The sequence below is a fragment of the Lacerta agilis genome, chromosome 6 (genome assembly GCF_009819535.1).
Source record: "Lacerta agilis isolate rLacAgi1 chromosome 6, rLacAgi1.pri, whole genome shotgun sequence".
Taxonomy (NCBI): Eukaryota; Metazoa; Chordata; class Lepidosauria; order Squamata; family Lacertidae; genus Lacerta; species Lacerta agilis.
The window spans coordinates 53,080,383-53,092,985 of NC_046317.1; the positions used below are offsets into that span (position 1 = coordinate 53,080,383).

Here is a 12,603-nt window from a genome sequence, read left to right on the forward strand (position 1 = left end):
ACTAATACCAGTGTACTGGAAGAAGCAAAGATCACAAGTACTGACGCAATTATTCTTCAACATCATTTTCGTTGGACTGGTCATGTTGTGCAGATGCCTGATTATCGTCCTCCAGAGCAACTACTCTATTCCAAACTTTAAAATGGAAAGCGTAATCCTGGTGATCAACAAAAGAGGTTAAAAGACTGTCTCAAGGCAATTTTTTTAAAATGTAGTATAAACACTGACAACTGGGAAGCACTGGCTTGTGAGCGCCCGGAAACCTATGTCCCCACTATGGAAGGACGCGTGGATCCAGAATTGGCCTACACAGTCACCTACAGACTCATTGTTAAAATCGTGTTTATGGAAGACAATCTTACTCGGCTACGAGTGATCGAAGAAGAAGAAGAAGAAGAAGAAGAAGAAGAAGACCACCAGGTCAGTCAGGGCCATAATCAACCTTCCTCCCTAGATGGGTTCGAGACCACCTTTCTAGATGGAGCTTCAGAGATATGAGCTACAGTCTCTCCTGTGCTCCTGAGGAACTAGCTGGGACCTGAAAAGTGGCAACTTTAAAAACGCACATCTTTCTAAAAGACAAAACGAAGACAAAGAGACCAGGAAATAGAGATAGTCCATGGTAAATAAGGGTAGCTGGAGCATGTGCATCAGTGACAAAATTACTACATTGCAGAGATTGCCAAGGCTGCTCCTTTTCCCCAAGGCAGTTCTGTTTTAAGGCATCATCAGGGACACACCAGGCCTCCTTGGCAACCAAATAGCCAAGATCTGTTTCCAAACAGCTGATCTTTCTCCCTGCAGAATTGGCAGATTCAAAGTAGATTCGGGACAGAGTGAACTACCTTGGCCGACTTTAGTGATTAGCATGCAGGTGATTTATAGGCTATTCATCATGGTCTGAAGGGCACACTGGCCCTTTTGACAACTGACAGGCATGGAATTTAACAAGACCAGAAACTAGGACAGCTGATTTGTTCCTATCAATACCCTGTAGGATTTTCTGCTTCTTATCAATATGGTTGCAAGGCAGTTCAGTGGATAACAGCCAAGGAGATCAAGGTTTTCTTGTGACTGGCTGAGTTATGTAACTCACAGTGCAATCCTATACATTTCTATTCAGAAGTAAGTCCCATTGAGTTTAATTTGGGTTGATATATTCCCCAAAGTGAAAATACAGACAAAGTTGTTGAGCTTGCTCCTCCCCCTCGAAGTCCCCCCCAACCCCAAGTTTTCAGCCTTTTTTTGAAATTTAAATTGATTTTAAAAAAATCTTAACCCCCACCTTGCTATATGTCTGGGTTTCCCCAGTCATTTTGCCGATTTCCCGAAAATATGCCCAGACACCATTTTCCTGTCATCCAGATGCATGGCAGCCCTAGATTACTCCATTCTAGGGTAGAGAATGGCAGTCTTTAGTTTTCTACCTAGCTTTTGTTAGCAAGTTGCCTTAGGCTGCCATATTATGCATACTTACTTGAGTGAAAGCCCCAGTGAAGTTTATGAGACTTAGGCTGTGTACACATTTCCATTTACGCTGCATCCAGTACATTCTCAATGCTGGCACACACTATATGAGCCACAATTCATATCTATCCAGTGGTTTCCTTTGAAATTCTAAGTTTTGATGAGTCCACCCTTCCAAAATCAGCTTTAATCCAAATTGAGAAAAAAACAACCTTGCTATGTTTTAAGCTGGTAATGTGTACGCAGCCTTACTTTTGATTAAACATGCCTAGGATTCCATTGTGGTTGGGAATCAGGAGCTAGAATTTGTCACAACTTTCATTGCAACTAGTTGGTGACGTAGCTGTCCCATGGGCTATTCAATGCCATTGCAATCTTTAGGGGACTTTGGGAGATTTTATCCTTGTGAAGGTTTCCGAGCAGTTGTTGACCTTGACTAAATGAAATTTTCTACCTGTGATATTTCATCTGAACTTTTTGGAAGTCTTATCTCCCTCATTGCAGGTGCCTGGGTCCCACAATGATAAGAGGGATATTGCCCTCTACATAAAGCAGAACTTACCATTGGGAGTTGGGCACTCACAGTTGGAAAAACCAGGAAGATGGGGAAGGGTCTGTTGTGCTTTGGTGAGTACACCTTTCAGTTTTCAATCTTCCTATTACAATTGTTAGGAAGGACAGAAATTTCCTACAGAGTTGGTCTTAAAAGCCATAGGGTGAATGTGTTCTAGAAAAGGTTTCACAGTGTTGTCTTCTAAGGATGAGCAATAATGTTCAAAATGCTGTCACATGCTTTGGAAATCTTTTTATTAGAGTTATGCCAAATTTTTGCCAATGTAAAATGTATGGGGGGGGGGGAATGTGGAGCTACCAAGAGTGGGATTTCTCCAATATTTTTGAAAGGAGGCATCTTCCTGAGGTGATGCCAGGTAATCAGAATCTACCAGTACTTAGATAGCACTTAGTTAACACTATATCATCATGACATCATTCAGTCAGTTAAATATAGCTATGTGATGATGCCATGAAGCCAAATCAGGGTTGGAAACTCAGGCTTCTTGGTGATGCCAGGTAATCAGTTGGGGTTGACTACACAATGATGTTACAAAGCCAAATCAGAGGGAAGTCAATGCTTTTGGTGAACAATTCTGTTCTGCCATGCAGCAGAATTCCAAAAAATAACCCAAAAAAGGGGTATAGGATGGTGCTGGTTCATCATACAGGTGGTGCATTGTGTGAAGCATGGCTCCTCCTTTTTGATTCAACTCTATTTCTACATACTGATGAAAATATTTTTATCTGTTTCTAACACATTCTCTTTTCTTTTGCAGGTTTGGCTGTTTTGCTGCAGCTGCAGCTTGGTGAGAAACTTTCCCTATATGGTTAATGAGACTAAAGTAAAGGTGGCTTTCTAGTGAGGCAGAGTGTTTAAACCAGTCATATTCACTATGCTGTTATAGTCCACAAGGGGTCACACAGCGAATATGACTGCTTAGGTAATACTTGACTACTGTAGCATTAAGGTGTCTGGAAGGGATAAAGCTCTTTAAAAGTATAGTTCATAGATATTTTGGCATGAGGATGCCATAGGGAAACAACTTTGGAAGCTCAGTAGGATCAGTGAGAAGGAGACTAGACTTCTCTGAAGGATGGTGGAGTTATTTCAAACTATATGTGATTATTTCCTCCAGTTGTTCTTTTTTAAAAATCATCATCATCATCATCATCACCACAGTACAGTCTTGCATGAGACACATGGTGGGAAAAGGGGATGCTTAACCCTTCCACCTGTTCATCCTTGAAAATAGTCGTGCGCAGCTATCTTCCCAACCACTGAGGAAAATATAAAGGCTCCCTGTACATGTATTTTTCCAACTTTGTACAAAACTTTAAAACCCTCCAGTTCTGAAACAAAGTAGCCCTTCTGCCAATCCATGCATTTTTTGCGCGGGGGGGAGGAGATTGACATCTGTAAAGGACAGCCTGGTATACATGCACAAACTCTCCCTGTTTTGGAACTCTGAGCAGGGAGAGCTAATATGTACAAGGAGGTCCCCTTTTACAGACACCTACCCTGAGTGGGCACCTAGCAGTTCGAAAGCACGTCAAAGTGCAAGTAGATAAATAGGTACCGCTCCAGCGGGAAGGTAAACGGCATTTCCGTGCGCTGCTCTGGTTCACCAGAAGCAGCTTAGTCATGCTGGCCACATGACCCGGAAGCTGTACACCGGCTCCCTTGGCCACTAAAGTGAGATGAGCGCCGCAACCCCAGAGTTGGACACAACTGGACCTAAAGGTCAGGGGTCCCTTTACCTTTACCTTTACCCTGAGTGGGCAGTGGGAGGTGGATGGGGGAGATGACAAACAAGGGCTAATTTGCAGCGAGTGGCTATTTTACTAGCTAGAATAGTTTTTATAGCATAGTTGTATAAGGCACAATGGCAGCAAGAATGAAAATGAGCCCTGCAAATGTTGCTCATCTTGTTTTCACATCCCTCTGCCCCTTTTCAGGTTCTGCCTACAAACTAGTATGCTATTTCACCAACTGGTCTCAGTATAGGCCAGAGCCGGCCAAATACTTCCCAAACAACATTGATCCAAATCTCTGTACTCATTTGATATATGCCTTTGCCACTATGAATCAGCATAAGATTGCCCCTTATGAATGGAATGATGAGGACAGGCTCTTCCCTGAATTTCAAGCACTTAAGAACAGGTCAGTATTTTCTTTCTCCACAATGATTTGAAAACGGGTGAATTTCCAAACACTATTTACCATGTATGGAGGTGCAAATAGTATTGGAGATGGAATCACATATAACTGTTTTGATGCAAATGTGAGCACAAATAATCATGAATGCACAATAACAAACACATCTGGAGAGGCCCATAGTCTAATTACCATGTAAGCTTCATGCAAGCAAATCAAGGTAAATCAATAGGTCATCTGAAGAAACCCTGTCTATTTGTACAAGCATGTAACATGGATCCTTTTTTAAAATTTCAATTTCAAGAAATTGTTGCAAGAGATCTTAAAAAAAGAAATAATAATAATAATAATTTAGAGATGGTGCCTTGGTTTTTGTTCAGCATCTCAACATTCCTTTAACATTTCACTTTTGACTCTGGAATCACCATGCAAGTTTCTAGACTGATATTCTCTTACATGTTTTACAGCAACCCCAATCTTGTCACACTGCTAGCTATTGGAGGCTGGAATTTTGGCACACAGAAGTGAGTATCCTTTCCACATACATACTAAACTGTGACAGTATTAAGACTCTGAACCCATAGAGTGTGTTCCTGTTGAGCATTTGAAACGCAAGCAGACATAAGGTTCAGGCCACAGTGATAGTTATGAACAAGCAATGATCTGAAATTAAATTCTGACACAGGTTGAGGAATAAAGTATGGGTTGTGATAACAAACCACTCCAGCAAGGTAAAAGTAACTTTTGATGAGGGGTTCCAGTGACCTTGTTATCTAGGAATAGGGTCAATAAAAGTGATGATGATTGACATTATACCTGCAGAACTGTGTATGCTGTGTTCTAAATAAAAACACAAATGCAACAAAACACAATTTTGTGCTACGATAATCTAGTTCTATGCCAATAATTCTGAGTTCTGTATAAATTATTACAAAATGGACATATTTGCATATATTTCTTTTATATGCACAACGTAATCTGATATGGCTAACCAGAGGAGCTGTCCAGGGTACTGGAAACTCCCTCTGCCTGACCAGTCCTACTTAGCCTTCCTTCTGGCTTCTGAGCATGAGGCAATGTCCAAACTGTTACACTTCTGTTGGGTTCCTCTTACATGTTTCCCAAGCCGCTTGCCCATGGGCAGCTTCTGCATGACTAGAGCAACATTTAAAAGACTCAGCCCTATGAGTGGGGACTGATTGCATGGACTCCAGCCAAGGACTCAATGCTAAATGGGAAAGATCTAAATGATCAGACCTCTGACCAGTGGTTGGGTCATTTAAACATTACTTCAGCTGTGTGGGAGATGGTCTTGGAGAAGTGGCTCCAACATGGTTCTGATAAAGTTTATAAAGTACATAGCAGCATGCATTAAGTAAGGGAAGAAGTTTGCTGTAATTCTTAGGGTGTAAATTGTGCATCCGCTATTAATCTGTCACTGTGCAATTGTGTTTTATACATACTCCTAATTATGGGAGTATGTGTGATATCAGTTGCATACGTTAAACAGGATAATATATTTTGTTTAATAAAAAGGGATATTTATCTAAATATCTAAATGGCATCCAAGGGCATGTGGGAAACTATCTAAGAATCCTCTCTTCCTAGGTTCACTGAAATGGTTGCCTCAGCTGCCAATCGTAAAATCTTCATTGATTCAGTGATTGAATATCTTTGTAAGTTTGGGTTTGATGGGATTGACCTGGACTTTGAATACCCAGGATCGAGGGGAAGCCCTCCAGAAGACAAGCAACGCTTCACAATCCTGATTCAGGTGAGAAACCAACACACTAGTTTTGATAATCCCCCACAATCTGTGATTCAGAAAATCAGCAGTAATATTTGATTCCCAAAACCCCTTTGAAACCACACTTTCCTTATGTCCTACTGTTGCACATAAAGTTTATGTGCAGTTATTCACTACGCCAGATTTATGTACTGCATGAAAGCTTAAATGATTGGGGCAAAATATATTTGGCATAATATTTTGTAGCCTTTCTGGCTTTTGTCACTTTAAACAACACAATTGTTAGATCAGCACTGCTACACCAGAGCTGCATAGTGTACAGCAGGTGACACTCTTCCTCCAAGGATTTAAAAGAATAGCAGCAGCAACAGCTGAAATATAAGCAACAGGGCACGACCAATTATAATGACTTAAATGGGGGTAGGCATGTTGGTCACTTGCAGAAAACAATGGAAGAGAGTTCAGTGGCACTGGCACCATAGGACACTAGTCTGTTAATCTTTAAGGCAGGAGTGGGGAACTTCTGGCCTCTGAGCTGGATGTGGCCTTTGATGTGTTCTGAAATGGCCTTTCCTCCCCAGTCCTGCTCACATAGTGACAGGAAAAGATAGATGGAGGAAGAGAAATCCCACAAGGCTCTGTCATTTTAAATAACAGCAATAACAGCAGCTCTAAAAAAAAGTTCACAAATTGGTTTGGGTGGGTAGTCATGTTGCTCATCAGTAATCGTGCAAATAAAAAGCAATGGAAGCACATCTTGGGACAAGAAACCCATTCTCCCACCCCCACCCCCCAGGTACAAAAATATTATGTTTTCAGTGCAGAGAAAATGCCTTTAGATGAGAGTTGTGGAATGAATGCAACAAATGTGCAACAAGCTAATAGTGTGGAATGTTCTAACATTTACAAGATGTCTGTAGATCAAAGTTGTGTTTGGAAACTTAAAAAAAAGACATACATGCCAATAGGGTGGCTGGTGAAATAACCATAAATTTATGTAACATGTTAACAAATTTAGAAGTTGTTTTTTTTTAAAAAAATGCAAGAATTTATGAGAAACATTAGGAAGGGGCTGTTTCAATGTCTCCTGTAGAAATGTGTGTATAACAGATACTCATGAGAAACAACAGTAAGGTTTGACATGATTCTCAATATCTCTCCATAGGAAATGCTGGCTGCCTTTGAGAATGGTAAATGTAATGGGAAAAGGCTTTTGATCACAGCAGCAGTTTCTGCTGGCAAAGGGACCATTGATGCTGGATATGAAATTGCTGCAATAGGACAGTAAGTACCAGGAAGCTCAAATGAGGATTACAACACTGCTCCTAAATTGGTGGTAGAATTTCCATTTTGCTCAGTTAAGTAACAGTGTCACTGATGAAAACATAGGAAGATTATAGAGTCATACCATAGCCTGGTATTGGATTTTCCAGCGTTTCTTATGTCATTACTCCATGACAGGGGTTCTCATTTTTTTTTTACGCCAGGGCATCACTTGAGATAACTGAAAACTACCAAGGCCCACCTTGGCTCAGAGCCAGAGCCAGTCACATATTGGTGGTGGAGCTTGGTATAGTAAGCTGGCAATTATCAACACCATTTTCTGTTGATATCTCTTGAAATTGCTAAATTCTTCTCCACAATTATTTTCTTGTGGCAAGGAATTCCATAGTTCAGCCTTTTTCAAGCTAAGTACAGACACCAGCTCTGGAGGTTTTGTGACTCGGAGTCCCCATTTCAGGCAGAATCTGCTAAAGACACAGTGGTCTATAAGAAACAATGTGCTAGCTATAGCAATGGTTTTGTTTGATTTATTCCAGACTTTTAGATTTCATCAGTGTAATGACATATGACTTCCATGGAGGTTGGGATACCTGCACAGGACACAACAGCCCATTGTATGTGGGATCCAAAGACCAGGGTGATTTTAGGTATTTCAACTGTGTAAGTAAAGCCTCCTGATCCTAGAAATGCTATTATTGTGTGTTTTTCACGAGACAGATGAATGTACTGAGTCCTAATTCCACCCTTCCCCTTTTCCTCAGGATTATGCCATGCAATACTGGAAGGACAATGGTGTCCCAGCTCAAAAGCTGCTTATGGGATTCCCCACCTATGGGCGCACTTTCAGGCTTACTACACCAGATACAGGTGTTTGTGCACCTGTCTCTGGGGCTGGCTCTGCTGGTACTTACACCCGCGAGGCAGGCTTCTGGGCCTACTATGAGGTAACTCTCTTGCATAACTCTCTTTCAAGCTCCACTCCGCTTGTTGGGCTTTTCATGCAGGCTAAATGCGATATGACTGTATATATAATTAGTTCCTGGGTCAAAGGGGGAGTACTTGAAGAGGGAACTTTTTGTAGAGGTGAGTAGGAGGAAGAAGCCAGTGTGTGCCCGGAGACCTAGGAGTAAGCAAGGCTCTTTGTCTGCTGTAAAACAACTCATCGATCGCTTGCTTTAATAAGGACTTTCTCTGCATATGCTGGACAACCTGGAACAACAGCATCTTATTAAAAAAACAATTAAATGGCAATTCTAGAGAAAAGGGTGAATGCGGAAGTATCCTTAGTTGGAGCTGAAAGACTTAGCATTCCATTTCCTGTCCCCATCTTGTGCTCTTGCTACATTGCTTAATGGCAATAGGTCTGCAAACTGCTAATAATGTCCCATGCAATATGAGAGGACTATCACATAGCGCAGTTGGCAATGACTAAGGCTGATAAACTCATGGATTGCATGTTCTCACAGTGCTGGCACATGTTCCCAAGTAGTCGCATTGTTGGAAGCCCCCTTCCCCACGTGCTATACTCACTCTTAGATTATTTAAGCACCTAATTAGAGAACCGGACTACAATACTTTTGTCATAAATGTTTCTCTCTCTAGCTTTCATGCTTATGTCAGCATTTTAAACAGTACTAGACATTTACCTTATCAAAAGTGATTTCTTGTGCTCAATAATGGGTGCTTAGCTGTGGCTTGCTTTTCTTATCCTCTTGTTTCCAGGTCCACACCTTCTTTTTAGATTTGTCCTAGAGGTCCAGTTTGAAATATTAATGATTTACTCTACACAGAGGTTCAGATCAAGGCCTTAGAAACATGTGGCCATTCAGAGACAGATGTGTCAGGGGATGCTCTGATATGAGAGAAAATCCTTCTCAGGAAACCCTAACCCTTATTAGTTTTTAGGTGCCTGAATCAGCACAAAACGGGGGGCCAAAGCTGAGCCCACAATGATGTCCTCTGGTATTAAGAATTGCAGAATGATTTTTCTTTTTGGGTAATGTTTTCCCAGATTTGCACATTTTTAAAAACTGCCACAAAAGAATGGATTGATGACCAGAAAGTTCCATATACCTACAAGGATAATGAATGGATTGGATATGATGACATTTGCAGTTACAAATACAAAGTAAGATGAATGTGTTTCATTTTCTTTTTACCATTTCCCTAAAATTAGGGCATACGTGGACTGCATGTTTGGACTGACATGGGATTTAGCAAAGATGGGCATTATCACTGTCCAAATAAGAAGTGGCTTGAGTAACAGATATGAAATGAAAAGGGAAAATGCTGTGGAATTTTTTTTATTAAATAGCTTTTTGATTTGTTTTTTTGCCAGGTCAAATACCTGAAAGAGAACAATTTTGGAGGTGCCATGGTTTGGGCAATTGATCTGGATGATTTCCTGGGCACATTCTGTAATGAAGGAAAATATCCTTTAATAAGTGAGCTGAAGAGACTTCTTGAATCAAACGGTAAGCTGTTTCCAGAAGGGTAGCCATGTTAGGATCTTGTGGCATCTAAAAGTTGAGCAAATTTCCTATGGCAGAAGTGTTCATGGGATGGATACAGTTCATGACATGAGTTGCATGAGGAGTAATTCAAAAGCGGCAAACAGATATACAAACAAAAAGGGTGATGGTGGGAATGTAGAGGACTGAGGTAGGAGGAAAATGAAATGCAGAAAGAACAGACTGTGTTGATTACCTGAAAGCAAAATAGTGTCAGTGACCAATTAGCAAGGCAGCAGTGATCGTGATGACACCCTGGCATTAACTTAATCTCAGTTTAAGCCACCAGTGACAGAAATGAATTGCCTGATAAACTATAGTTCAGCGGTTTCCATCTGTAACTCCTTTGTTCAGTGATCTAGGACACTTGGAAGAATTATTCCTGCTCAGTTATGGTATTGTTAAGTAAATAGGCATGGTTAAGTAAATAGACTATTTGACTTACTGTTTAAATAACGCTTCCAATATGGCTCCAAGACTAGGAATAGTTATACACTGCTCCTAAATCACCAGCAAACAGGGTGAATGCTTAAGGATTCAGTCTCTGGCACATGGTCATAACTGGTGACCTTGCACTGCAGCGATGTCAGGATCTTAGCATAATTGCTATGTCTCTGCTGCTCACACAAGGACACTCACACTGGCAGTGTGGAATGGAGCAAGGTTTCCCTTTATTTCTTTATGTTGCATTCCCTGGGCTTCTCATACTTAGAACATCATATCCTGGGATTATTTTAGCCTCAGAATGATTCTACACAGGGCTGGATTTAGGTTTGATGAGGCCCTAAGCTACTGAAGGTAATGGGGCCCTTTATATGTCCAGCTGTCCTTTGTCAACAACAAAATGTCACTGTTTTTTGTGTTGAATATATGCTATACATTGGAACCTCGACTTACATACACCTCGTCTCGCAGACGTTCCAAGTTGTGTCTGTGGCAAACCCGGAAGTAAACACTGGGTTTGCTGTGATTTGCGCATGTGCGGAAGCGGCTTCTGCCATCTGTGCTCACAAGTGTCCTGTTTCAACCAGTGGACGGATCTCTGGAATGGATTATGTCCATAAGTAGAGGTTCCACTGTATGGTAATTTATGGACCAAATAGGCACCCTATATATATAGAAATGAACAAACCAGTGATATTTTAGGGAGCAGGCTAGCAGGCAGGGCCCATTACTTATATCATAGGAGCCAACACAACACAAAACACTGTTAGTGTATGTAGGTTTTATTTTATTTGCTTTTTATATTATATTTTGGAAATGTACATCCAGTTTTTCCCCCTTTAAATTTTTTTGGGGGCCCCAAGAGAGTGGGGCCCTGATTCCACACAATCATGGCGTAGCAAAGCAGTTGCGAGGCTTTTGAGGAATTACAGTTAGTGCCTAAACTTTGGCCTCAGTCAGACATTTAGGAATGGGCATTTGAACTGTTTTTGAATATGCATACAATGTGGTGACATCACACACTAGCCATACTGCTACTTTCCAAATGGCAGAAACAAGCATACCCAGAGATGCCAAATGCTAGCATGTGTTCTAATCCCATTTTGTTTTAAATATCTGTTTTAAATTGTATTTTATTGATACTTTTTAAGAATAACATGAAACAATACAAGTAATGGGCATTTTATTGATCATTTTAATACTTTATTTGTAATTTAATTCATTAATTGTTTCATTACAATCAAGCAGCATATAAATGTTGTGAAACAAACAAACAAACAAACAAACAAACATGAAGCCATTTTCTAAAGAGGCCCATGCCTGTAAACAAACAGTGGAAATAAGCAACACCGAGTTGCGGATCCCCCTTGATATGCCCATCATATGATCCCACATAATTATGAACGTACAGAATTCCTTTACAGGGTCCTGTGTTCAATGGGAGTCACAAATTCCCAAGCCATAAGCCTGTCTCACATGTGAAGTGCAAGTCAGCCCCTAGTTGATCATGTACCTCTAAGAAATGAATAGCATTTGCATGCAAGAAGGCAAGTAAATTGGACATCTTTGGTTTACATACGCACACAATGAGCTTTGTCTGGGAGCACTTTCTTATTTGTTTGTTTGTATCTAAATTGATATGACCTGTTTGCATAAACACGCCTTCCCTGGGTGGCTTAGTCCTTTAGTATGATTCAGTAGGAATATGATTTTCTCACCACGTTGTTAAATATTAATTTTAGAGCCTATTGTGCCAGACTGCCCTGGTGGTGTAACTCCAACCCCTTCCACAACTACTACTACTACAACTAATGGAAATACAGATCCTACTCCTCCTCCTGCAACAACAACTGTGGGCCCCCCAGTGCCTGGTAACTTTTGTGCCAACCAACCGGATGGTATCTATGCGGACCCAGAAGACAAGACCAAATACTACATATGCTCAAACCATGAGAGTTACAGTTTCAGCTGCCCAGCTGGATTGGTTTTCGATGACAGCTGCAAGTGCTGCAACTACCCTTAAATATTAACAGGTGGTTTCCATTAAGGAGAGATGATTAAAATTATGTAGCCTTGTGGTCCGCAGCAGACCCCTTTGCCTCCAAATAAAATCTACCAGGCATGGCTAAAGTATGTTTGTGCTGATGTCTTTTTGGTAAAATACATTGGCTGGGTGTCCTTACTTTCATTCATGATAAATTTAAAGAAGAAGATGTGACTTTTTATGTCCCTGGGCAAGATGTCATGGAGCTGAATGTGGCTCACGCAACATAGGCTTGTGCATAGGAAGGGATCACCAAAGGGACTTGAAAATGGAGAGGGCATAATCCAGAGCCACAGGGTGCAGCAATTTTGTTTAAGTTAATCTTAGCAACAGAGAAAGCTTTCTTTATCTAGCCCAGTATTGTCTATTCTGACTGGCAGAGATTCTTTAGATTTCC

The 12,603-nt window shown here is 40.9% G+C and overlaps 1 protein-coding gene across 1 annotated transcript; it reads left to right on the forward strand.

Moving 5' to 3' along the window:
- The first annotated feature begins 1,977 nt into the window (after nt 1–1,977).
- On the forward strand, nt 1,978–12,295 carry LOC117048641 (acidic mammalian chitinase-like). Its single transcript, XM_033152708.1, has 11 exons — nt 1,978–2,094; nt 2,799–2,828; nt 3,979–4,183; nt 4,645–4,701; nt 5,786–5,951; nt 7,090–7,208; nt 7,745–7,868; nt 7,970–8,152; nt 9,220–9,336; nt 9,547–9,682; nt 11,905–12,295. Exons 1-11 carry the CDS (start codon nt 2,070–2,072, stop codon nt 12,183–12,185), a joined length of 1,443 nt encoding a protein of 480 aa, XP_033008599.1. The 5' UTR covers nt 1,978–2,069; the 3' UTR covers nt 12,186–12,295.
- Nucleotides 12,296–12,603: the final 308 nt, after the last annotated feature.

Excerpts from the sequence above, each read along its gene's own strand:
- LOC117048641 (XM_033152708.1), top strand. The coding sequence starts at position 2,070 with ATGGGGAAGGGTCTGTTGTGCTTTG. Across the intron at positions 2,095-2,798 it reads GAAGGGTCTGTTGTGCTTTG|GTTTGGCTGTTTTGCTGCAG; the intron begins GTGAGTACACCT and ends TTTCTTTTGCAG. Across the intron at positions 2,829-3,978 it reads TTTGCTGCAGCTGCAGCTTG|GTTCTGCCTACAAACTAGTA; the intron begins GTGAGAAACTTT and ends GCCCCTTTTCAG.